The 27,979-nt window shown below is 40.2% G+C and overlaps 1 protein-coding gene and 1 long non-coding RNA gene across 2 annotated transcripts; one reads left to right on the top strand and one right to left on the bottom strand.

The window, feature by feature from the left end:
- Nucleotides 1-36: 36 nt before the first annotated feature.
- Nucleotides 37-27,979, bottom strand: GALNT15 (polypeptide N-acetylgalactosaminyltransferase 15). Its single transcript, XM_030445907.1, has 10 exons — nt 26,853-27,979; nt 22,598-22,764; nt 21,689-21,893; nt 12,917-13,084; nt 12,194-12,311; nt 11,251-11,445; nt 7,462-7,593; nt 6,231-6,332; nt 5,244-5,384; nt 37-4,318 (listed from the first exon to the last, which is right to left on the bottom strand). Exons 1-10 carry the CDS (start codon nt 27,383-27,385, stop codon nt 4,172-4,174), a joined length of 1,908 nt encoding a protein of 635 aa, XP_030301767.1. The 5' UTR covers nt 27,386-27,979; the 3' UTR covers nt 37-4,171.
- Nucleotides 8,215-15,524, top strand: LOC115597921. The gene is made up of 3 exons (XR_003987254.1): nt 8,215-8,386; nt 12,845-13,067; nt 15,303-15,524. It is a non-coding gene; the product is annotated as an uncharacterized LOC115597921 (long non-coding RNA).

Raw genomic sequence — 27,979 nt, 5'->3', positions numbered from 1 at the left:
CTCATTTATGCCTATAACAATATAATTGAGATTAATAGATTATTTTTATTAGTCTGTAAGACTGCAAGACTAATAAATATCTGGCAAAGAATGGGGATTTCTGGTTGCAATATTTTGAATAATTGCACAAAATAGTTCAGATTATTTAAATATATTTAGTATTTTCATATGATGCATATTTTAAAAAATTGATTAATAATAGAGTTCACATCTTCAAAATATTACAGAGACTTCTCTGAAAATTTAAATTCTTATTCCATTGGGAATATTCTACAGCATGAGGAAAAAGAAGCATTAGGCAATCATATCACAACAAAGAGGAATAAAATGACAACATTTCACTGTGCACTGATATACTTTATTCAGGGCAGAAGTGTGCAGTTTGCATAGCTTAAAAACATGAGCCAAAAGTTACCAAAATCTGTGAAACACTCATTTTTCACTCTCTTCCAATATTTGTATAATTTGAATCAAACTGCTGGAGACAAAATGAGATAGAAAGGCAGAATCTTACAGCTCTCAGTCACATGTCAGCTTCCAGCTGTTGTGAAAATTTAGGCTGCTACTGTTCTTGTCTTGGCTGTTTCAGAAAACCCCCTTCCTTCCCAGGGAAATCTGTAAGGGAAGCTGTAGTTTTTCCATAAGCAGACAGTATCACAGCTCAATTGACATCAGTAACCAAGGACCTGGAGGCACTTACATGTGGACTGAGAGATACTCTGTACATGATTTAGCATCAAGGTTGCTTTATCTTTCTCCCTGTTTAAACTGCAGGCTAACACACGGAGGAAAGTGATGACACCTCACACACCAGGACAACCCCCAAATGACACCAACACTGGATGCACCAACTGGGTCTAGGTTTAAAAGTAAGTTGAACAATACATCAAGCCTTTATATTCTTCCATTTCCAGTCAGCTGGAGGAGACAGAAACCAGTCTATTTAGAAAGCGTTGTCAACCAAAAGGTGACCTGTTCTTTAATCTGACCTTTTAGCTCAGCTTCATGGGTGGGTTTGGCTCAAAGCAGTTGTTATGCCCGGGTTGCCAAATTCAAAGAAACAGGTGGAGTTAGACTATAAGATATTTACTCATGTTATGCTGGAATTTCTTTGCTTTTGCCTGAGGCTCTGCTTTGGAGTTCTTCAAAGTTCAAACTGCTACTCCATTACTGCCTGAAACATTTTGTTCTTACATTTCTCTCCTCCCAGTGGGAATTAGAGGAACCTGAAATGTTGTCCCTGTCTAAACACGGAGCTAAAAGTAATCCCATGTTTTTGTGATGCTCAAAGCATCACTATCTGCTAGTGTTCAGTGAAAGATGCACAAAAATGAGGAACATACACCAGCACCCTTAGCAGAGACACTCAGTTGAGGTCCCTGTACAACCTATGTGAGAAGAGGTCTGTTTGGTGGGTTTAACCACAGGGGGGAAGTGTAAATGACCACAATGGAGAAACAGCATTAGTACAACCAACCAGTCAATTTAAAAGGCATACAGGAAGCAAACTGGAAAAACCAGGGGATAGATATTTTCCCTTTGGTTTTTGTTTTTTGGGTTGTTGTTGTTTTGGTTTGGTTTTTTTCTTATTTGTTTGCTTGTCTGTAATAATAAGTTATTTTTTTGGTTAGACACAGTGTGCTCCATAGTGTGGCCCACAATCCATGTCCCCTGGCTGCCTAGACCACACTGCAGCTCCCTTCTGGCCTGTGCTCTGGAGTTTAGCTCCCTTGGAAACCAAATGCACATTTACAGTGTCCCTAAAAGCAACAATCATGTTTTATATGGTACTGAACCATATATTTTCATCTTCTTGTTGTTGGAAGAGGCATTATGTAGTATATTTTTCTACTGTACATATATCTACAGCAAACATTATTTTCTAGGTTCGTATTATTATGTTAAAAATCAGTGTAAGATGAGGATGTCCACAGCTCTTGGGTTTAATTCCAAACATTTCTTCTCTGAACCAAAAATAGTTTCATCTTTGTGATAAATCTTATTTGTGAACAATTATCATATTTGTACACACATTTTTTTAACATTAGGCAAAATGCTGAAGGAGCAATATTCCCAGTGTAGAGTCCAAAATACAATAAATAATACATAATTAACAAACTGACATCCTTATAATTTAAAATTAATCATTTGTCATTAAAACAGCCTTTCACTCAGCTGTTAACAATTTTAGAAATTCTTGTTTCTTGCCCTAGTTTTGGGCAATGATCAGGGATCACTTGGTGTTCTGGAAGAAGTTGCTACTACCTTTTCAGCTGAAAGTTGAAGCATTTTCAAGAACGTCACAGGAAATTTTAAATGACACAGCAGCAACTGGTATTAGATTCTGATGCCATCAAAGAGAAAGTAAGTGATAATTAGGGTGATTGGAGTGATACCAGAACGTGGTATGAAATATGTAGCACTCAAAGGAGAGACCCCACTGGGAAATGTTTAGGACAGCACAAGACAGAATGCTGTTCCTGTCTTCTGTTATAACTAATTTCATATGCTTGAAACTGATTTATTATGATTAACAAGAGCAGGTGACTGGAAGGCTCTGAGAATATTCTGTTATTCCATCCTTTCTCTGAAATTCAGTGTGCTGTACATTTTAAAAAAAGAACAATTTTCTGTCTCTTGGAAAAAATCTTAAAAACAAATTAAATTTCATTAATGATACCCTTCCCCTTTAATAAATACATATGGTAATGACTGGTTTATACAATAAACCAGATATGGTACTGATGTGGGAAGACTCCCAAATCTCTGTTCTTCTGTCTTAGCAGGCTCTTGGAAAGTTTCATCATTATTGGTTTTAACTCCAAAATTGAAAGTGCCCTAACAAAATTCTGATAGAGTTTTGCTTTGCTCATTGAGACTTATTTGCTCAGTGAGACTTACTTGCTCAATGAGACTTATTCTCATTACCTAACATCAGGTCTCATTCACTTCTTAGTAAGACAGGAGGTCAGCAGGGATGAAGGCTCTGCAGAAGCAGCACATTGAGCACATTGTTTTCTATTGTTTTTTGAGGATCAGCTTGGAGACCCATGACAGCAAGAAACTACAAGATCCTACATGATCTTTTTGGCTAAAACTTGTATGAAAGACTTAACTGAGGATGAAAGAAAGTGGAAGTAGGCACCAGTGTTTTCTTACTAGGTAGCTACTGTTGAAACATGTTTTTCCCCTTCATTTGCTGTTTTCATGCAGCACTTTTGTCACCAGAATAGCAATAAGTTCATCCCATAGCATTAGAAAAGCTTATATATATATATACACATATTATATATATATATATATATATAAACTGATACATATATAAGGATGCCACTATATTTTTTATTTGAAAATACGATGGGAGTTTCTTTCTAATCTAGTTCAATCTTTTCCCATATTCTGATCTTCTTACATATTCTGCAGAAACTTCTTGAAGAATTGTTCTTAAATTTCATTAAAACAAAAAAGTGAATTTCAATTTCGTTCTCCCATCCAAATTAGACTATGGAGGAAGGAATTAAGGAAAGGTGTGCCAAACACTGAGTACTGTTGGGATTCCAATCAGTTAGAGCTGTTAGTGCCTAATTAATTGATAATTTGTGCTCTGTGCAATCTCACAGAGGCTAGTTTGGCTCAGGCTAGTTGGAATTAAAAAAAAATTAATTTAGCTATTATAACATGAAAACATCTATGACTTTTATGCATACAAAACCTACTTGGTTTTATATGAGTTGAGTGCACTGTAAAACAAGGCTAAACTCTTATCCTGGTTTGGCTGACTTCCTCTTACTCTTTCAAAAGTTTCACAAACATTTATTTTCCTGTATCCTCAGAAGACACGGAATATATTGAAGACAAGCTGTCTGGCAGCCAATTTTCCATATTTCCTTCAAAGGGCAAATTTAACTGTCTTCTGCAATAGCAAAGTTGAGGCTCCCAATGTCTTTATTCCTTGCTTCACAGAATAAATAGAAATTTCAGCTAGAGCTAAATAACCCAGGAACTGGTGGCAACTTTTGGAGTCAGTCTTTCAAAGGAGTGACCTTCCTAACTTCCCCGCATGCTACAGCAAACACGAACATCTTTCTTGTCCATGCAGGAAATGTGTCTTAAATCCCAAACAGAAGTAATGTTACATTTTGGAGACCTGACCTCCACAGAGACCAGTCAGTCACCTCTGACGCAGCGCATGGGGAGGTTCAAATTGCCACAGCTGATTGGCGTTTTTGTTACAGACACCCAAAACCAAGTCCTTCTCATCTTCACTCTTTGCTGCCTCTATGCATTTGCCAGAAAGGACATGGACAATCATCCCATTCTACAAGAAGAAGGGAAAGAAAAGTGTTAACAAATTAAAAATAAGGGATTTACATTCAATCACAGGCCATGCTTCTGAAACTTTTCATGTAATATATCACCAGTAATGATCTATTCAAAAATTTTAAAGTATGGCTCTAAACACAGCTATTAGGTTCAGCTTTGAGCCCAGGGCATGATGAGTAGTCATAATTCCATTCAAAGTTGACAGGAGTAGTAGGTGCATTATTCAAAAATCTCTTTTCTACCACTGTTTCTTGCGGGTACCTGCATTACTGAAGGCCACAGAACTTCAAAAGGGGCAGCGCTTCCCTTACGAATCAAAACAAATTATAGCAGGAACTGTACCAGAGGGTTGCAGCATCCCTACAACTACAGTATCTGCTACTTTCCCAGGCTGTTCTAGAGCAAGACATTTTTCAGTCTTGTAGAGGAGTTCCTGTTCTGCTCGGTGAAGGCTACTGAATAACACTGAATTCCTTAAATAGAAAGTTTGCTTTTCTTTACAGTGCAGGAGGAATTTTAATGTTTCCTCTGCTCCCAAAGGGCTCTCATTTGGGAGGTTCAGTATTCCCCGACACTTCCTCTAACCAAAAGAAGTGGGCAAGGATTTGACCTGCTCTTATTTTCACAACCACTGATTCTGATTCTGTTCCTACAAGGCCAGTAAGACAAACAGATAAAACAAGGAGATAAGAGTTTAGTTAGGAATCCTGTAATTTGCATTTGTAAACCAAATTTATTATTTATCACATAGACAGTGTAAGTAGACAAGAGGCATATTAAATTTCCTGAGTAAAAATGGTACAGAAGTGAAACTTGCCCTTCAGATACCTCATTGCTTCCCCCCACATGAATCCTGTCAATCACCCAGTGATCCCACAGTCCCTGCCAGCTGCCTTCCCCTCACGGCAGTCATTCCTCACCTCCTGGACATCCCAGTGCTGGTGGTTGTTATCTGTCTCCTTTGTACAGTTTTGAGGGATAACCTTCCCTTGTCTGACATCAAAGCAAAACAGCGGAGCAGAACCAAGCCGGATTTCCTTCATGCTGTTATATTCAAAGTGCTGGAAAAGGAAGACTATGTTTGAACATTGAGGGGAGGGCATCCCAATTAATTTTCAAGTGCTAATTCCAAAAATAATTTATTATACATGTTTGTTAAGATGCAACACAAACATGAAGGATGGAGACTCAACAGTCTTGACCCTGCAAAGCAACACCCCCCCCACTAGCTAATTCTATCTAAACTATTTATACAAGGATTGGCTTTGTGGACTATAATTATGTATAAAGTAAACCCATACTATAATAAAAATTTCTAGTTTAATAAATATTTGAAGAGAAGGGTGTTCTTGGCAGTGTCCACACACATTGTAGTTAGGAATGTGCCTGCAGCTCATCCTGTGCTCAGTGTGAGCAGCAAAACTTGCTTGGGACTTGGACTAAATATCTGCAGTCAGTCTGTATTCATTTGGTTCAAGTTTGAATTCACTAATGGCAGCTTGTGAGTCTGTGTGAATTTCCCTCCTGTCTTTGACTCAGTGCCTAAACTGCAGTTTTATGGACTAATGGGGAAACCCACCCTCATTATTCTAGAATTGTTATATAGCTTTTATTCCCAGGCTTTTTGTTCTCCAAACACCACCAAATATACTATCAAATATAAACTTAATTATGTCTACTGGAGTGAAGTGTGGCTATCTGGCCTCAGTGACACATGGAACATGGCCATTTTTCAAATGACACTCAGCTGCAGAAGAGTGGGCATCATTGCCTTAACACATGCCTAATTTTGAACATATCAGTATTTACATTAATGTCAACCCAGCCAGGGTGAAGTGACTGTCTTCTGGGTGGTTCCCTAGATTGGATACAGTGCCTATATACTATATACTATAAGTGTACATTACCTGTGTGAGACTGTCACTGCAGTGGGAGAGTTCAATAGACCCTTCTGTCATGGTGCTTCCAGGTTTGTAATTTGCACAGAAGCCAACACCAGTATTGTAAAGCTGTAAGTAAAGGTTTATACTGAAATAAAGCATAATCAGATACAAACAAAATATCCTTCAGCTAACTTTTCTGTGATCATATCCCTTTATGATATGGCACTCAATATTTTTAAGGTCCCTTCTAACTCAAACAATGCTATGATTCCATGGTATGGTTTTGCTTATAGTTCATGCAGTATTTTTTCTTTCAGACTACGTCTTGCATATTGATTTTGCAAACTGATCTGGTACAATGGCAGAGTCTCACCAAAGGTCAGTGTAACCCAGCAAGTTTTAAGTTAGATGCCCACTTCCAGTTTTTATTATTATTATAGTTAAAATAAATTAGTCAGAATTCTTATGCTAAAATTGCACTTCAGGTGGACACTGTCGCCAGAAAAAACGATATTTCAGAAGAAACAAAATGCATGGCAATTCCTGTGATTCACTCTCTGTTCTTACTCTTCTCAAGCAAACTTTGACAATGAAGAACAGACAGAATAGCAAAAGGACACAGTAAAACCTGAATACAGATAGCTGAGTGTGACTTAGCTAGGGAATCTTGTGGCCTTTTTGGGGGAAAATGCTTTCCAGTTGGGCTGCCTGGAATGAACCCATATTTTAATGAATTATAATAATCAACTTATGTATTTTTAAAAAAACAACATTGAGAATATTGCCTCCAGTAAATAGCCAGAGAACCGCTATTGCTACCACCTCTGCCCTTGGGGAAGTGCAGGGCTGAAGAAATGCTTATTTGTCTTCATGAACATAGGTCAGCATAGAAATATCTCAGCTGCTGTTGTGGTTGCCAACTTCATGAGGCAACACAATTCTTCTGCTTTACTAATGGCATTTAAAAAAATGTTAGGATTCTCCGATCTGTGACACTGAACTGAGTCAGAAAATCTGGGCTCAGCTCCTGGCTAGCACTCCACATTTGTGTGAGAATTTGGATCAGCTGTTTGTTTCCTCTGTCCTTTTCTTTGTCCTCCCATCCTTGTTGCACTGTCTGGTTGGACAATCAAAGCTGCAGAGCAGGAATAGCTGCTGGCTCTATGCTCATTGAGTAGTTAGTACATGGAAGTGATTCTGGGATCTTTGCATGATGCAAAACCACCAGTCCTTCTTTTATACTGTGTTTTCTTACCTTGCCAGAGAATCTTGGTGTGTCTTCAGGTTGGGAGAGCTCAGGGTACACATTTGATATGAACCACTGGAAACTTCTACAGCCCAATCTCTTCTGTAGCTGAAGGCGCTCACTGCAGTCTGGCTTCTCTGCCTTTATGGAGAAAGCACAGGGGCAACAAGGTTAAAAGTATATTTTTCCTAAAGATGCTAGCAGTGAAAATTACTACATAGGAATTATTGCTACCACCTCTTCTATCCTTCATGTTACAGATGTTGATATATATATCTCATGAGTACATAAAGAAGACCAGCTATAGCCTTCCTCCAATTTATGATAAACCAACATTTAGTCTGGCATTGTGATGGAAGTAAATGTTTCAGAAGTAGCATAGACTGTGAAAATAAATATTTCCTCTTAAATTATTATTATACTGCAAGACAAGTCAGTCTTTGTCATCTTTTAAATTAAAAAAGTCAGGGCCAAGTTTGATACTTGTTGCACTGAAATCACTGGGATTGTATTAGATTGTAATTCAGTAGAGAATTTGCCTCGCTGATTTAAAATTCAATTTCTTGGCCTATAACAGCCCAAGTTCCCCACCTATTGTGAGTCCTAGGATGTAAATGCTGACAGAATTTAGCTCAAAATATAGTCTTTACATTATTATCTGACATTTCCTAAATCTAGTAAATGAATGAATTTTGTGGCTATAAAGACAAAAAACCTTTCCTGTGATTTATGTATTTTCTTGAACCATATATACATAATATCAACTCTCACCCTTCCTGGCAGCAACTCTGTTCTGAAAAAAACAAACAAACAAGAGTCTTCAACCCTCGCAGCAGCAACGGGCATCTGCACTGCCTGAATGTCTGACTCTCTGAATATTTGAGGATATTCATCACTGAAGATGACCAACAGGGCTCTGAAAACCTGAAAGCAGGTAAGTGTCTAATCTTTCAGTGTCAAAACCACAAAAAATCACTTCTCTAAATAAATCTCTCAGTGTCCAAATACTAAAAACATCTCATCACCCTTAAGAGCCTCTTCTTTCTTGTCAGCAGCAGATCTCCCCCTTCACATTTCTACTTTTTAAAAATGCAGTTTTGGATTCCTGGAAACTGGTTTGGATTGCTATGCCAGAAACTAAAATAGGTAACATAAGCAAAAAAGTGCACACAACTTTTTCTCAGACCAGCTATTTCTCTGTGTCCATAAGAAAGAAAAAGGGACTTTGTGACATGCCTGGAAGACACTGACAAATGAAGGGCCTTGGAGATCAAGGGAGAGATCTGAAGGCAGGGATCAGTCATGCCATGCAGCACTGTTTGCCAGCCCTTGAAAGCTGCACAGACAAAGCTCACCAGTTGCAATATGATAAAGAGACCCTCACAGTATAGTTTCAGTCATCAATTCAATAAGCCTTTCAACAAAGATCAGCAATTCATCACCACACAAACCTGTCCCCAAGAGCTCTTCTTGGAAAAAAGCAATAGAGAACTAAATACTTCCCCTAAAAAAAGATTTTTCCTCAAGAGACTCTTCTTTGGCTGAAGAAGACTATGGCAGTAAATCTCATTTTGTCATACTAGTTACACTTGGAAATTTGACGCCAAATAAAAAAATGTAAACAATGTAAAGAAAAGAATTCATTATCACTGCAAAGAAATCTGAAAGGAAACTGTTAATTAAATTTAAAAAACCAACAAAAAACAGATGGTAAAAGGGGGGAAAGAGGTGGTGGTTGACACAGTAGAGAGCTGGGAAGAGACTTATTATCTGCATAAATGCTCCTGCCACAGGCAGCCTGTGCAGGATGCGATTCCAGCCATAAAACGGGAAGACTTGAAAAGCAACGGCGATCACTACTTATTTTCTGCAGTGTGCGATGCCGGCGGTGAAAGCTGGTGGAGATTTTTGTGGTGGCCAATAGGTGGCCCCGCTCACCCTCCCAGGGCCATAAATCCCCGCGGGGCCCATCTGCAGCTGAGCGGCAGTAATGTCATTGCTCGCTTGTGGCTTTTGAATAGCATCCCACTGCACTGACACACTGAAAATATTGGCTGTGAAAGAAAAGAACAGAGAAAAGGGCCTTTTATGTTATGGTATGCTGAGCACAGAGATCATAAAATTGATCAGTTGAAGGAGCATCATACTTAGGATTACTGAAAGTATTCTAGCTGGAATAAGCTCTCAGGCAAAAGGTCATAGTGCTTAGAGCTAGTAAACTGTACCATTGAGGGATGTAGTTTTTAGTACAGAAAAATTGCTTCTAAGTTGATAAGAAAGGCCTTCAGGAAATCATTAAATGATTTAAAGACCTAACTGCTCATCTTAAAAGACAGCCTAGGAACCTCACAGTGGTGTGGCTGTAACCCTTGTGAGCCAATGGATGAACTTCTGGACAGTGGAGTTCAAACTTACAACACAGACGAGGAGGGTGAAGCTTATTTAAAAAGTGAAAATAGAATTTAAAAAGTAACGTAATTGCCTCAGACTCTAGGATAAGCGTAACAGATCCAGTGGTGGAATGTGAGGAGGCTAGACTAGGTGACAGGAGAGAAGCCACACAGCCCTTTTTTAGTCCCCCTCTATGATGCAGCTCCTGCTGGATCTGTCTTGCTTAGACAATGCCAGCACTGCAACAACTCAAACACGCAGGACTGAAATGCAAGAGCAAAACTGTATGGAAAGGTTTGTGCAGCACCTACCCATGCTCTGCCTCACTGCTTTCAGTGAAAATTTTTCTTCTTAAAACCATGGCATTATTAATTGAACAAGAAGATGAATTACGTGTTTTCATTCACAACTGCTCACAAGTTTTTCCACTGTCTTGTAGAAGAGGACATTGTTACAAGAAAAGGTACTGGAGCCAGAACATTCCTGAAAACTGCAGCAACATTGACAACTTCATGTTAACAACATTAACCACAGCTGCATGAGTCCCAATAAACAAACATCCACATAGTTTGTAACACATGGGATATAGAGTCCCTTGGCAGATCCTAATCTGCAATGCATTATACAGTGGTTTAAAAACAAGTGTGGCTGTTCTGTAGTTGCTGGTGTGTAGCCTGCAGACAGATCAAGTGGGGCTGTGTGCCAGGGCTACACCACTCACCTGGCTGCAAGCCTGTCTTAGTGTATAGGCTGCTGGGAACCCAAATCCCCAGAGGTTGGGCTGCTGCTTGTGTGATGCTGTTAATGAGAAAGTAACTTGTAAATAATGACTATGGTGAGATCTGACTTTCTCAATGACTTCTGGACATCTGTTCCAGTTGCTTTGCAGTTCATGGAAAAAAATATCTTTTCTGCCACTTGAACACTCAGATATGTTCCCTTCCAGTAGGAGAGACACTGCAGTTTGCCACGTGCCCATGAATATTACTGAATATCCTCATGAATCACATGATGAAGACCTTCAGTAGTGAAGAAGGAATCCTCTAGAAGGGCCATTTGAGCATACAGTGCTACTAGCTTCCACTTCAGGTGGACTGCAACCCTCCATGTACTATGAGTGGAAAAATAAATCACAGCTTGCTGGACAAGCTGAAGAAGGAAGCATTTGGAGAAGGAGCCATATACTCTAAGAAATTTGATAATGTCAGCAAACAACACCTAGTGACAAGTTTCTTTTCATCCTCCTAAAACAGTTCTTCCACTGGAAGATTTAGTAAAAAGGCTGTCCACAGCACCATGCACATCGAATGTTTCACTGCACACAGACACCTCCACCCCATTTTACCCCTTCACCTACCTCAACACAGACTCCTTCCCCGAGAAACAAACCACTACAGATTACTTTACCTTGCTGATTAAGAAAGCCACTGTGTCGTGCTTGTAGAAGTTCTCTTTAAAAGAGCCCAGCCAGGTCTCTGCTATTCGGATTTTGTTCCTCACAATGGCCTCTTCATAGGAGAAAGCAGGGGGAAAGTGATTTCGATAGAGGTGACCAACTCGGGAGCATGGAATAATTTCTACAGAGCCACCACAGAGCCAGGTCTGAAACACAGGTGAATGCATAAAAAGAAATTACCTAATGTAGATTATCTAAAAAGGAGAAGCTTCTTTACCATAGACTCCACCAGGAAATCCTACTCTGCATGTTGCTGGAAACAAGAGCATTGTTATGTGCTCCTTCAGGCACTGTTCTCCACAGATACAGAGACATAGAGTTGATGCTGGGCAAGGCAGACCTTTGATTAGATCTAGGATGGCTATTTACATGCTTTTATGTTTTTCTGTGCACAGTGTAGTGTAGTGAAGAGATCTGGGACATTAAAGACTCTATACCTTTTGTGTCTGCAATTTTCACTTCTTTTTAATATTAGTTACTCTTTGTATTCAGCAAAAATCAATGCAAGCAATTTAATATTAAAAGTTTGGTATTAAAACTACAGGTTGGCAAAGAAATAAAGCTACTCTCCCTTTGGTGCATGTTACATGCCAGAAAAGAAGAGGCTTTCAGAAAGTGCCAAAACCAGTGACTCTGTCCTCAGGCAGATAGTGATAACCAGTGAAACTTCCTTGTCCTGACATAATGCTTCTATCTCACAGCAGCTGCATGTTTTTATTTAGTTCTGAGACATCACAGGGCATGGGGATAAATTTCTTGTGAGAAAGTTATACTCTCCCTACCCCAAGATGTTTTGCACTTAAATGCTCATATAAATTGCTTTTTGGCTTTTCATTCAGGTTCCTTAAAAACCCAATAGCTACCATAGGCTGATGTTTTAATTAAGATTCTTACCCTTATAGATAGCTCCAAATTTTCTGCTCCCCATGTGGTCATGTCAGAATCATAAGCTCCAGTGTTTTGGAAGTAATGTCGATCCATGGCCACCACTGCACCAGCTACCACAGGACTTCTGTGTAGAAAACAGTCTGGAGGTTAACACCTTGAGTTTGGGACAGTAAAATACGTGAGGGGTGATAATCCCATAATTTATATAGAGACAGCATTGCAAAATGATTGAATACTACTCCATATAAACTCAAATGAATTGATTATCTAATCAAAAGAAAGAACATCTGGGTTATTCTAGGATTTGCTTGGGAAGGGAGCCAAGATCAGAATCATCAAATAATACTCAGAACAGTGGGAAATGTTACATACATTTATGCCCAGAACAGTAGAAAACAAGATAAAGATTAAGATGTCTGTTTTAACTCTGCATGATCCATCTTTTTCTTTCCCTGCAAACCCCCACACCTTGTCTGGTCAGGTTGTATCCTACTTGTGTCAATGCGTGGAACATATTTGCCATGTTGAAAGTATAACTGCAGTCTTGTTAGAATGATTACTAAAGGTCAAGGAAACTCAGTGTAAACCAAAAAACCTATCCCTCCAAAAATCATTAACCAAAAAAATATGCAAGTAACCACATCTCTCTTCTTTTAGATGGAAGGTGACCCAAACTGTACAGTTTTGCTGCTGAGCTGAGGGGAGGTGTGATGGCTGAAGGACTGTTACCTGATAGGGCTGATGGGAGACTGTCGTACCTTCTCTTCATGCTCTGGCACTGGTTCCCAATGAAAATTTAGTTTCCAATCAAAAACACCTCGATGCAGGCCCACAGAGTGATAGTACTGAAAAGTCTTCCAGTCTATGACATCTATGACAGGTGAGACGACACTGTTTCTGAAAAAGACAATATCGTTTATAGAATCATAGGATACCAGGTTGGAAGGGACCTCAAGGACCACCAGGTCCAACCTTTCTTGACAAAAGCACAGTCTAGACAAGATATCCCAGCACCCTGCCCAGCTGAATCTTAGAAGTGTGCAGTGCTGAGGAAACCACCCCTTCCTTGGGGAAATTATTCCAGTGGCTGATTGTCTGCATTGTGAAAACTTTCCTTGTGTCCAGTTGGAATCTCCTCAGGAGTAACTTTTACCCATTACCCCTCATCTTTTCCATGTGACTCACAGTAAAAATGGAGTCTCCATCTCCTTGGTAGCTACCCTTTAAGTACTGGAAGATGCTGTTGAGCTGCCCCCTAAGCCTTGTAACAAAGCAAAAACACAAAGTTCACTACTCTTTTAGTAAACAGTGGTTCTCCTGTTTGACACTGTCAAGCACAAGCATCCCTCTCTAGATGCTGAGTGCCCTTATCTTCCCTGCTGATAGAAGCTCAGTGCATGGGAATACTGAGCCTGCAGCGAGGAATCTAACTATCAGTAATTTATTGATAACCTGTACCTTGTATTGTCATTTAAAGCTATTCAGGTGTTTGCTGAGTTAAGCATCAGAATTCTTATAAAGCTGTTTCACACAGAGCCCCCAACCTCTGATGTTACAGGCTGTGCATGGATCCAAAGTTTATAGCAAAATATTATTTTGGTCTCTCATCACTTTACCATCCTTTGATTTTCCTGCAGAAGTTCCTCACACTTCACAAGCTTGTCACTTCAAGCCTCTGAAGAGTGCACTTATCCTTATTTTGTTACTGCAGGTTGTTTTGCAAAAACTTCTATCACTTTGAGTTCATAGGCCAGTTTCTGTTTGTATTTTATCATAACCTGAAAATGCTCTTTCAAATGCATTGTCACAGTGTGGAATCGATTTTCAAGCGCCAGAACAGAGCCATTGCACTGCAAGCAGCTATATTCCAATTAATTTCTAACTTGAGTGAAATTTAGATTAGTCTGAGAAGAGGTAGTAGACATTTCTACATAGCAAACATGTCATGGTATTTCACAGTGTGCTTGCACATCATTTTAGAATTATCTGGTAGTTCAGAAGAGCAATCAGTGTTCCTTGTTTCCAGGCCAACAATATATCACATTTGGAGATTTTCAGAGTATAAATGCAATGGAATTAGGGAGTGCAGGAAAAACAAAGTGTTGAAGAACAGCATTATCCAGTTCTTCTCTGTTGCAGAAAAAGGATAGTCTCTGGTCTCACTGTAAGGGCTTTCCTATAGAAAGGAGGTCCTCTGAGGAAAAATCAGTAACATTCACTTGGGATTAAAGTACATGGAAAAAATCAGTCTTTTTCTAGAGGAAGAGTAGGAAAAAATCAGTCTTTTTCTAGAGGAAGAGTATCCATATACAAAATTATTTTGTCAAAAATAAATCCTGTTAAAACCAGGAGAGAGAAATGAAATGGCCAATTTTGGCCAGGAGTACGTTTAATGTCCTCTTTTAAAAATTTACCTGATTGTTAGAGATCGCTCTTGGGAGAAATATGCTTAAAATGTAATATTATCAAGAAAGAAAGGTATTCTCAGAAGACTCTAATGCTGTGAGCCATCTGCACTTTTCCATGGCAGAAAGCAGAACCAGCTGAGGAAGACAGCAGGTCTGGGTGATGTTAATCAGAGATGATCATCTCTGCCTTGATGATCAATAGAGTAATGTCTTTTCAGTATTGGGGTGGGGGAAAAATCCAAATTTTGTTTTATCACAGTTGTCATTTTCCTGTAGATAATTTTAGAAGCACATGGAAAAACAGAGACTACTGATTGCCAGTGAATTGCATGAAGATGTATTAAGCAGAGGAAAGTGTTAAATTGACTCCATTATTCCTTTGTTTCCAAAGAAGAGCAGACTCTCTATGATGAGCTAAAGCCAGAAAGATTTAAAATAGAGAAATTATTGTATTTCTTCATTCAGGTGTAAAATCAGTACTTGTAATATGTAATAATAGGTACTCTTAGAAACAAGTATTTGCTTTATAAATAGATGAGAAAATGTTATGATCACATACAACATTTGTAGTCATATACATTGAGGCAGTGATTTGCTCTCATTCACCCACAGGACTCAGAAAGAAATGGAAAAAAAGTACTAAAAATAATGAAGCTTATTTTCCTGATGATTCTTTTGTGATACAGTTTTGTTTTTTTTTAATCCAGGACAGAAGCACACACCTGAAATTCAAGCCAGCAGCAGCCTTCCTACTGAGAGCTGTATGTAACCTTTACTCACTAACAGGATGAGAAGTAAAATATCTGCATCTAAAAGGTAGTGTCCTGATGGACTCTCACAAGCATGTTTCCTCTTTGATATGCTGAGCAAAATGCAGCTAACAAGTTAAATGGATTTTATGGCTAAACTTCAGAAGAATGAAAAGTCACTGTAATTATAATTTCTACTGCCTGCTGCATTCTGCAGTGGATGGTCATTTCTGACAACTGTCTGGTTAGGGATGTAGTTGAAGTTGTGCTTCAGTTTGTCTCTGCATGCTGAAATGCATGCTATCTATTGCAGCTTGTCTATTCATTCTCATCCAGACAGGACTGAGAAACTAATGACCTAAGAGTAGTTTATTTTATAATTTCTGAGTCAAGAGGGATACATTATGAGGGAGTATTTGAGGAGGCAATGTAGACTAAACCATTCAAGAAACCCTCACCATAAAGACTAAACTATATACACACATCCAGGACAGCTTAGACAGAGACAGTGCAGCTACTGAGACTTACACACTATATTCTAGATCAGATGATCCAAACATTTCAGACTCTCCTGCATTTTCATATTCAGCCATTTAAAACCTGTCTTTTTTAGATCCACCTTAAATTTGTTGCCACTATAAAACTCCAGGTCAGTGCAATTCCTTATAAGAGTAAGTACCACAGTGGTAGTTCCTGTTGTCTTTGGGTTTAATGCATTATTTTGCTCTGCTTGTTATTGGGCATTGATTCTCCAATGCCATTCAAGAAAAAATACCTGCAGTGATGTAATGGATTCAGATGGTTTGGATACCAAGAAATTATCCAAACTATCTGCAAATTATGACATGGAAAAGCATAGTTTTTAAGACAGCTGAAAATAACTCACAATACAGGTCACATTCTACCCTGGCTACATTCAACCATAAACCAGAACAAACTAAAATCTAATATGATACAAACTGATAACTGTGTCTGAGAACTATTACTCCAGTAGCCCTTTCAGAATGCCAGTTTTAAAACTTCAAATACTGGGAGTATCTTTCTGAACTGAAACAGTGGAATATCTTAAGCCATGCTTTACCTACCCTTTGCTTTTTTTTTTTTTTTTTTTTTTTTTTAAATAAAAGATCTGCTTTCTGCATATACAGTGATGGTTTGATGTTTGTGTTCTAAATACAAATCTGCTGTGGAAGATGCTCTTAGTGATTTTTTTTGTTTTTAACTTGGTACCTGGCAGACAGTCAGGAGCTTCTTGGCCCTTCAAAGTGAAACACACACTGGTAAACTATGGCTAATTTTACTCTGAATCCAAAGTAAAGACAAAACAGGAAATTCAAATACAACTAGCAGCAAGGCTTTGAACTTTTTGACTAATTTGTGAATATTTCAAATGTTTGGAACGCACATGAACTACAAAAGGTCACAATTCCATGAAAAAGAGCAACCCAAACAATTTCCTGGTTTGGGGTTTCTCAACCAAATACAATTGTGAATTAGATGTCTTCCCATGACCCTTTAGAGTCACCATGGACATTGTGTTCTTTTCTGTTTTTAGAACAAGTAACATGAGGAGAGGAAGATTTAATTAACACATCTGTTTTGAAGTTTTAGATACACTGGGTTTTGAAAGATATTTTAATTTACTTTTATTTATTATTAATTTATATGGATTTTCTTTTTCTGTGGAGACAGATTTTAATCTGTTTAAATCCCCCTTTTAAAAAAGAGGAAAAGTAACAAATATGAAAATTATGTATTTTTCTTAAGAAGTTTAGGAGTAGATCATTCCCTGCAAAAATTAGACAGCTAGGAAATCCAGGCAATCCAAGTTCCCTTGCTCTACATATAGTCAAAACTTCAGTAAGTAATGGAGAATCCAACCTGGTTCCAGAGCATGCTGCATGTTCACCACCTTGCTGGCTGGCTGAAATCTTTAGGGAAGCAGAAATGTAGAACATTTGAAATTAGATAATGTTAATCAAAAGATAAAAAGTAGTGAGCAGGAATGGAAAAGTGATCAGGTAATGATATAAAGGTTTACTTAAATACTGCCTTACAGACCGACTCCAGACTAACCTGGGCATATGAACAGCCTTCTGGAACTGATGGATTATTCATATGCTACATACTTCAAGTGCTAAGGGAATGCTTTATTAAAAAAAAAATTAAAAAATCTTTCAAACCTGTTTTCAAATTTGTATGTGGAGTACCAAAACCTGTAGTAGTTACCAATATCTTTTTCCTCCAGACACATCAGGTCACTGTGCCAAGAATCATACGTAAATCCTCATTACTCCTACTTTTGGCAGGAATATTTGCTTTTGAATTTAGGGTCTCATCTTCAGTCTCTTTACCACAACTTCTTTAAAATAGGTCAACCACTGAGCCTAATCAACAGTGAAAGATCTTAAAGAGATAGTGTGTCTTCACATAGCATACCGTGTAAATGCAGAACATTAATTTGCTGAATTTGAAATGAGTGTTACTGACAAATGGAGGATGTGAAAGGATAAGAAAAAAAGAGAAGTCCCAGGAAGCAGACTGTTACATGTGAAGTATGTAGAAGGTTTCCAAAAAGAGTAAAGTAGCAGGGAAACGCATGTTCAGATGCTGCATGAATAACATCATGAATAACATCATGCTTCTCTGAGCACACGAGAAGGTAGAAAACAGATGGCTTATGTATTTGGTAGCTCGAAAAGCTGGGGTAAGTGGGCCACTGAGAAGTGGAGAATCAGATGAAAAGAGATGGAGCTGTTCAGCTTTAGTGTACAATATTTCCCTTATTTGGTGTATTACCATAATAATAGAACCACACAGAAATTTTCTGGACAGCAAAACTGTTTCTATCTCCATGTCTACATGCAGAGACTCATTCACTCCTGGATGGGAGCAACCAGCAAATGAGATACCTTTCCACTGCTATGGTGTTTTTCTTTTAACATATATTTTAATGTAATGCTAATGTATGTGTATTTCTTATTCTGCTTTACAGCATTTTCATTAAAGATTAGTGACCTAGAATCACAGAGTTAAATAGAGGCACTTTGACTTTTAGAAACTAGGTAAGTTTCTTTTAACAGTATCACAGGCTTCTTGTTTCCTAATGTAATATTTGTGCTGTAGTATAGGCAGTGCACCAGCACAGAGGGAAACTGCTATTGCAGTGTGGAGTGGAGGAGCTAAGGGCCTTCCCAGGCCACCTCTCTGACACAGTTATGGTGCCCATGCCTTTTTTAGAGGTAGAATTCCTTGTTAAGGACATATCAAGGCTCATTTTGTTTTTATACAATTTTCTCAGGAACTACACTTCGGATCTTTTTTAAAAAGTCATCCTCCTTCAGCATGGTCACTGTTTTTTGGGTAAAGGAACAGCCTTTTTAAGGCTTCATGGTGCCGTTTGTTATATGCTCCCTCTCCTTTTCACTGCTTTTAGACTGAATACAAAATAGCAACCATCTCCTGCAGTCTCCCGAAAAAGGCCAGCACCTCAAAAGTTGACTGTAATAATGGCACACTTGCATTAGTGTGCACCATGCTACTCACTAGGAATTAGCTTGGAACACAGCCAGGTGTCAAATTCAATGATCCCTGAGGCATCTCATCTAGTTTTTTTAATGCTGTCCAGCTACCTGCAGTATTCATCCTTGAATATTCAAAATGTCAAGGGATGCTTTACAAACCACTGAACCATTCTCCATGCAACAGACTAAGCTGATGCATGGCTTCCAAATCAATTTGTTAAGTATGGTTCACAAGACAAGTCCCAAATATGGTGCCCATAAATGCATGTGTAGTGATTTTAGAAAGACTCAATACTTTGGGGGGAAAATAATTTTGATTGTGCTAGTCTGTAGGAAGATGAAATCTCATCACCAAGAGTTAGTCAAATATCTGCCAAATATTTCCATACCTGTAAAATCTGTATAATTTTTCTCATATTTGCCCTGTCTGTCATTTCCATAGGCTATTCAAAACTGGAGTGTCTCCCTTTCTCTGTGTACGTTCAATTCACTGTGAATTCTCAATTTGAGCACAGCCTTCTTGGTGTTGCTGTAAGACAGTCACAATAGTAGTGGTAGATGTGATCAGGAGTCTAGAGAACTAGGCCTAATTGCAATTTTCAAAGTTAAAATCTCCCTCCAGTTCCACTAAGCTCCAGCAAAGGTTTGAGCTTTGGAAAAGTTTCATTTTTCCTTGCCAGCAAACAACTCACACACTCACTCTCTCACTCCATGTGATTAAGTGTTTTCCCATCCTGTCTCTCCTGCAAAATGTATGAGTTGCAGCTTGATTGGTACATTAAGAAGAGGAATGATGGATACTTCACCAGTTACTATATGCTTTTTTTCTCTGTACTTTCCTCATTTGGAGAGTCTCAGGGAGTACACATGATTCAATTTAATAGCTCCTTAACTGCTAAATGAAGCCAAGTTGACTATGCTAATGCTTTATATTTCTGTACTGATCTCCATGCAGGCATTACAAGTTATTGGGGAAAAATAACAAATTAACTTTCTTATCAGGTCAGCATTATTATAGTTTAGTTATATAAACATAACTATACATAGCTGTGTATAGATAGTATATAAATTATAGTTACTATAGTGTTAATTCTTCTGCCCCTGGCAGGTGGGGTTGGAAGTAGATCATCTTTAAGGTCCCTTTGAACCCAAGCCATTCTATGATTCTATGATTCTATTATCACCATTCTTCAGCTGGGGAAAGGAGGACAGTAAAGGGAGTGATCTCCTAGATGCCTTAGAGCATGTCTTTCCCACATGCAGGTTCTCTATGTGAGCAGTGATGAAGCTTCCATGGTCTTACACAATGACTGATATAGCACACAGAAAGGGATGGTTTATACCACACTAATATCCAAACATCCTTCTACCTTTGCTCCATGGATCAAATTAGACATTAGCTAACTCAGTTTTTGCTCTCCTGAAGGAATGAATGAGCATATGAGCCCTCTAGGAGAAGATAATCCCTTTTTCCCCCTCTGATGATAGTGCTACATAAATGTCAGAGTAACAGTAGGCCTGGTGCTTTGCAGTCTCTTGGCAGGGATAATTTTTGACAGCAAATAGCTACAACTGGAGGAGTGCCCTAATTTCTCTCTTGCCTCTGTAATTCCCCCTTCGCTATATCTCTCCTCTGAGAACTTTTATAACTCTTTTAAATTCAGCAATGCAATATTGAATGATTAGCCAGTTGATACAGGTAAGAGTTTTGCATGAACATCAACAGCAGACCACAGCTCAACGCATAAGAATCATGAAGTAAATTCATAATAAACCATCCAATAAGCCAGCAGACAAAAACTAATCTGCTTTTCCAAGGAGGATCTTTTAGAAAAGAATAGTCTTGACATCCTAGGGCAGCATTACTCTTGCTTGCAGTATTTTTAATGTTTTCATCTGAATGCTGTAATAATTTCTAAAAAATGAAATTAATTCTCTTTTAAGGAAACATAATCAGCCATAAAAGCAGTTTGTTCCAGTGATTGGAAACAGCCTTTGAAGGTCTCTAGCATGGCAGTTTAACAGTCTGGTAAGAGTTTTAAAGATGTGCTTTTTCTTTTACCCCCTGAAGCAATTATTAATTTTTTCCCAGATGGATTATGGGTAATGATAGACAAGTTAATGTACAAGTTTTTCTTTCAGAAAAGCCTCTTTAAAAAAGAATTTGCTGCCATGTAATTCTTGAAATGTTTTCAGTGATTTAGTCTTTTTGAAGGACTTGGGGACTACACAGATGAACGCAGCTAAGTGTGAAAGACTCAGAAAATCTGTATCTTCCTCTGTCAGTTTGGTGTCAGTGAAAGAACATGCGATTAGCTAGAAATGTCTAAGTTGCTCAGAATGTCTATTTTTCCTGCGGAACAGAGACAGTACAGGTGACATTAGTATGTAGCCAAGCTGGCTCAGGAGGACAACACATTTTAACCTTGGCTTCATGACTGAGGCAGCTAAAAATCAAAAATAATGGAGTCTAGCAGTGGTGTCTCTGGTGGATGTTTGCCAATTTCCAGGCAGTTTGAGACTGCAACTTTTTATATTCAGACCACCAGGAAGCCTTCCTGTAGCTCTAACTGGCTCCAAACTCTGACAGCTCAGCAATGCTGTGTGTGAAGGGAGGGTTATCAGCTGTCTGACCTATCCTGCTACCCACATATCACAATGATGCATGTGGTGATAAAGTAGAAAAATAAAAGTGATGTGACCAAAAGGGAGAAGGCAACCAAGAGAGGATAAAATAAATACTCAACTCTTTCCAAGTATATTTTTTCCAGTAGAAGTTAGCACATGCAGGGAGCTCAGAGGTCATGGGGATATTTTTACCTGTTGCTGGACAGCCTGGCTAGGAGGGGCTCCAGCCAGCCCTGCTGACACTCGCAGTGTGAATCCATGAAGACAAGCACATCCCCTGTTGCCCGTGCAGCTCCCAGCATCCGACCTCGGATGACTCCAAGCCTCTTGTTGCTCCGAATGAGTTTCACTCCATCCAGCTTGGAGACATATTCACTCAGGGCTGACTTCAGGGGCCCTGTCAGAAACAGAACAGTCACCGAAATGTCTTAGGTTTGATACAGGAAAGCAACAGGTAGGGGAAGATGCTGCTTCCTGATGGTAAAATGTTCTGGGGGCATTTGCTTTACATGGCCAAGGAGGCCATATTCCAAATATTTCCACAACAACCTCATGTCAAAGAGAACTAGAGACTAATGGAAACTGAGATTCACGAGGTGTGAAGCTACTGCTGTGGGAAACTTAATATTCTCCTCTCTTGTTTTCAGCAAAAGGTGGATGCTCTCATCCTCTTACAAAAGGTGCAGATCAGAGTAACATACTACAGATGTTTGGCTTTCTCAAGTGCTTTAGATTACTTTAGCGTTGCAGAGTTTTCCACCCTACACTTCAGCCAATGTCCAAGTCTGGAAATTATTACAGCAGATCTGGTCCAGTGGGAAGGTTAGGATTTGCATACTGTGATCTTATTTTAAAGTAATAATGTTCACAGTGATTGCAAATGACATGGAAAAAAAAAAAGAAACATATTCCCAGCTTGAAAGGCTAGGTTGAATTCTAGGAATGGAAGAGTGAAACCTGGCACCCAGCTCAGGCCTCTGCTTAGCTGTCCTCCTGAGGTTCCCCTTTACCTTCTAATCCCCTCATGCACTTCTTGAAGGAGACAGTTTCTATCTCAAAGCTTTGGGAAAAAAAAAGATCTCACAGAGAAATGGGAGCTACCTTGCTGGCTGAGGTCATCGACCAGGATGATATCCTTGAGGGAGTCCTTTGGGGCTGTGTCCATAATGCTGTGCACAGTTCTCAGCAGTGTAGACCAGGCTTCGTCATGGAAACAGATGATAACACTAGCAGTAGGCAGACTGGAGTCATATTTTTGCTGCAGGCACCTGCAGGGGGTCAAATGAAGGAGACTCTAGAAAACACTGGTACAACTGGCTACTTTTTTCTCAGTGCAAAGTAAGCTACACCTAAACTTTCAGGGATGGAAAGCAGTTTAAGATCTCAACTCACTTCTAATGAAGAAAAGGAAGTATTAAGGTGTCCAAGACTGGAATACAAAGTGAAAATAGGAGGATCACACTGTAACAATTAAAATACAAAAAAAAAATAGTGGAACGTTTTGCTGCTTTTTTCTGCTCTGGCTGCCTCGAAACACAGAACTCAAAAAGAAATTGTCCAAAAGGCAAAGAAAGACTGAAAAGACAATTAGGCAAAGCAGAGAGGGGGATAAAGCAGGTCAGTCAGCCTCTGTCAATTTCTGCATTTTTTCAAGTAGCAGAGACAATCAAATTGAAATGCAGAACCTTTCAGACTAGCAAGTAAACCCATCTGCACAACCGATCAGTGTACCTGTGAACTGCCTGACCAGGATCCTACTGAATGAAGCCAACATCTCAGTCCTGTACAAGAAAGAAATGGATTCTTATGTGGGCAATGAAAGCAAATATAGATATATTGAAGAAAGTAAATGTACTTTTCCTGTAATGTTTGTACAGGTTACTTTTCCAGTGAAAGAGAATTACTACTGAATGACCCTCCCAGCTGGGTAGATTTTCTCTGCCATTTTCTGCTACTTTACAGCTCCAGGTACTGACAAAGTGACACTGCAATACTCCAGGCATGGGTCACTCTAAGGGGATGCTCCAGAGTGCCAGATGGGGCCCTCGTCTCCTCAGTTTTCCATGGGGTAAAGATTTCACCCATGCCATTGAAACAGTTTCCATCAGAATGACCATGAATTTGGTGTTGATTTGACAACTCTGGCATTTAAGAATGAGAACCACTTCCTACTCATGCTCACATAAACTATCTGAAAACTATAAACCCTCATTAAAAAGTGGCTGTTTTGCAAATGTAAATAAAGGATCTAAAAATTGCATTCATGACACAAAGTGATGCAGAGAGACAGGACACACTACACTGGTATGAGGATCCACATTTTTCAGAAAAGGCCTTCAAGTACCTGTTGTAGAGATGCAAAGCCTGTGCCTATGTCTCTGCTTTGCTTACATTAGAAAACACGTTTTAATTTTTTTCATTCCCTGAGTAGCAGTCAGTTTTTTAAGTCATTTAATGTCTAGCAGCAAGAACTTCTTCAAGGAATTAGAGAGTTGGCTGAATGTAGCCTATTGTTATTTCAGCATTTTTGTATTGCCAAGCAAATCATCATATAGATTTTACAGTGGTTGTTAAACAATTATCTAGTCAGCAGAAGCTCATGTATGGGATACAATTTTAATATTGCTATGTTTATTACCCTTTTCCTTAGTGCTTCTACTCATGGACTGAGGCTCAGTTGCGTACCATTTAAGAGAATTCATAGTCTGAATGATTTATAACAAATACAGATAAATACTACAGATATACTTTAGGGACTAAAAATTAAAATGAGCCTGACTACAATAATTTATTATAATATTTCATATTAATACTCTTTGCATAGAGAAGTAAATTTTCTTGATGATTTTTACATTGTAATGAATCTATGTTGTCTTTGGCTCATTAGTTTTCTCTAGTCAACAACACTGTTATTTCACAATTTCATGTGGGATAATTGTTTCCATTTCCAGCAGGATGGAGAAAAGGATACTCTCATGACCTGGCAGTGTTCATATTTTCAGACAGAAGAACCTAGAGTTAATTAAGAAACGTGATGATCTGATGCAGTCCTTTCATTACCAGGCCTCTTCCAACCAGAAACATTCAGTACAGCTATAAGTACCCATATTTTGCACCACAATACTGCAATGCCTTGGTACTAGTACTAGCTGTTTTGGAATCTTAATTGGAAAAAGAATTGAAAATAACTGTACTTGAATACGTAACCTAGGTGGCAAGTGTTTAGTTGCCATGGAGATTGGCAAAGACTTGCAATGTAGATATCTAATCTTCAGAAAAATGCAAAAGGGTATTGGTATACAGAAATACCTTCCCTGTAATTTGGATCTGTTTCAGAGACTGTCCATCATAAACTGGCATTTCAAAAATCCAGAGCTGTGACTGATATGAGACACGATATTTTAATCCAGTCTGTGAAAAATAAGGAATTGTCACAGGCAGCAGTGAACAGGACAGCAATTCTGTCATGGCAAAGGCACTGCCAACAGGGACTCCCACTCACCTTCAGGAAAATAACTCATTGATATTCAGCTCCCAACAGCACTCAAGTGGAAGCTATACTTTTGTAATGTAACTTAAAACCCTTTTAGATACACTTTGAGTTTCTCCTTGCCTGGATAACAGAGGAAAACAGGTATTTGCTTTTTTTTTGGTGCTGAATCCTATATAAAAATCAAAATGACAGGCTTGAGTCAGGTCCCTTGTCCCAGGAGTGAGTCAGCAGCAGATGGACAACATGACAGGACCAGAAAGCACTCTGAGGGATTGAAGTACCACAGAGGATGAGCCTTGATGCCAAAGAAGAACTTTCTAGTACAACTGGACAAGTTATTAGGCTTTTTCACCCAGAGACCCTGGCTGTGTCAAAAGTAAATGGGGGAAAATAAGGTACTTCGTTAATCTTTTGGGGTATGTTTTACTGTGGGAGCAGCAGGAGTTCTGGAAAAGACTATTTTATGCATCTAATTTCTGAAAAGTAGCACAAAACATTCACCTGGAAAGGAGTGCAAGGAACAGCAGCTAAGTGTATTTTATGGCATTTACCTTACATCTTACACTCTGGTTCAAGAGTAAGCATGCAATATGCAAGTGTGAAGTTTGGGCAGCCTTATTTTACAGTTGCTGGGAGTGCTTCACCATTACTAGGCATGGCTTTTGGTGTAAAGAATTTGCCATCTAATTTGAGTGAAATGAGAGACACTGAGTCCATGGAGCTAACTCACATGAATGCCTCTAATTGGCTGGGTTCTCTTTAAACAAATAAACCCAGGCATTATTAGATAACATGACTGAAACAGAATAGATTAATAGACAGTGTGATTCATTTGTAGGTCACTCTTATTGTACATTGTTACAAAACTGGACTGATACAGTTGTGAGCTAGGCAAAGTAAATTTATGTCTGAAAAACCACAAACTGTGGTTTGTGTTTTGTGCTATAAAGGACGAGACCGGGTCAGGGGTAGACTTCTGCAGGTTTATGAGCTGGATTCAGATCAACTGAACAACTGTGAAGCCTCCATCTCGACAATCCCGGCGATGCCCCGTGCAGACAGACAGACGGACAGACGGACAGACAGACAGTCGGACAGACGGACAGACAGACACACACAGACACAGACAGATGGACGGACGGACGGACGGACATTCGGGGCACACAGAGCGCTGCGCTCCCGCCGCCCGGCACCTGCTGCTGAGGAGGGCGCCCCTCTCGCAGCCGCCAGCAGGGGGCGCTGCCGCCCGCCCGCCCGCCCGCCGGACACCCCGTTGCCGTGGTGATGGGCCGGGCCGAGCCGGGCCGGACCGGACCGGACCGGGCCGCAGTGTCGCGTCCGCCATGTCGTTGGGGGACAGCGGGCGGAAGGGTGGCAGGAAGGGGGTGCGGGTAATAGCACAGGTCAGCCGTCAGCTGGGTCGCGGTGCGCTTGCTCATCCTCCGCTTTCTGTCCCGGCGCCCTCCTTGTCCCCCGCACCCTCCGCCGGTGCTGCCTCTCGGCTCCTGAGGGCTGCTGAGCCGCAGCACCTGCCGCGGTCTGGGGGTGCGTGTGGGGGCTGTGGCCCCGGTCGGGGCGGCCGTGGCTGAGCAGCCGCGGGGTGCCTATGGGACTGGGGCGGCTCCAGCTCCGGCTCCCGCCGGCTGCGGTGCCGTGGGCGCCGGAGGTCGGCGGGCAGCGTACCTGGGTCTGAGGGACGGGAGTGTGTTCCTCACACGGCGTGGGGAAAAGCGATATCCCGAGCCGGCGGGGAGAGTTTGAGAGGAAAACAGCGGGGCGGAGAGGAGGAGAGGTTCCCGGTAGGGACGGCGACGGAGAAAAGGCAAGTTTTGTCGCAGAGGTTAAATAGTCTGTTTTACTTACAACGGGTGTCGTACCTCAGGCAGCTCCCTGCGCAGAGAGATCCGCTCGCTGAGCGCTTCGTTAAAGCCGTGGGTTTCCAGGCCCCGCTCCCCCGCAGCAGCCCCTTCCCCAACCTGCCGAGCAAAGGTCAGGAACTGGGGGTCCCCCTCTGCCCTCGCCTCCGGCCGCCTGCTCTGCTGCTTCACCACCCGATAGCCCTTCCTGGCCTTGCTGTGGTTCCTTTTGCCGGTGGGCGACGCGACGGCCACAATCAACTCATCCTCCCGCAGGGAGATGAACGGTGATAGCCCATCCAAAGGGTAGTACTGCTGGCTCTCCTCCTGGGTCTCCAGCATCTCTTGGGTCTCCACAAAGTCCATCTGATACCCTTCCCGAGGGTTGAACTCCACGGGCTGAAAAGCCCCTTCCTTCCTCTGGTTGCTGGGTGGTGGATTCAGCATTGTAACCATCAGTAGCAAAAAGCCCAGCACCAGCAACAGTAAGAGAAACTGCAGTTTTCGTGATCCATATCTGCACTTCTTCCTCAAGAACATACTGTTGGTGACAAAACGACACAGATGGTCATGTTAATACCACTTGGATCTTTCTCAGACTCCAGTCCTCGGGTTGCAGCAAAGCCCTGGTTTTCACTTCTGCTCCCTTCACATTTCACTGGAGCCGTTTCATGGTTTCCTCTCTATTTACAGACAAAATATAAAATTGCTATTAATATTGCACTTACTGTAGTAAAAGGCAGCATGGATCCAGTGAGATAAAGTAGATCCTTTATTTTATAGTGTCCCAGCTTAGTTAGAAAAGCCCAGGCTTAGCTGATGAAAAGAGAAACTAAAGTTTTGATTTTTTTTTTTAATTCTAAGTAAAAAGAAATTCCACTCCATATAGTTTCCTTCCAGAGTTCTTGCTTCTTCAAAGTTTCCAGTTGCTGCCTCGTTTGAAGCTCATTATCTCTGAAAGCAAATCTGACAGCTCTCCCCCGTTCTGAGGCTTCAACCTAACTGTGATCAACAGATGAGAACTAGTCGGTGCCTGACTTTGTTTCACACATAACTACAGCACTCAGTCAGGAAGCACTTTGCCAGACATAATACAGAGCAATGTGTGTGTCTTTCTCTTGGTCCTAATGCCCT

Source organism: Calypte anna, chromosome 2 (assembly GCF_003957555.1).
Source record: "Calypte anna isolate BGI_N300 chromosome 2, bCalAnn1_v1.p, whole genome shotgun sequence".
Classification (NCBI taxonomy): domain Eukaryota; kingdom Metazoa; phylum Chordata; class Aves; order Apodiformes; family Trochilidae; genus Calypte; species Calypte anna.
This window is presented reverse-complemented; position numbering and strand designations above follow the sequence as displayed.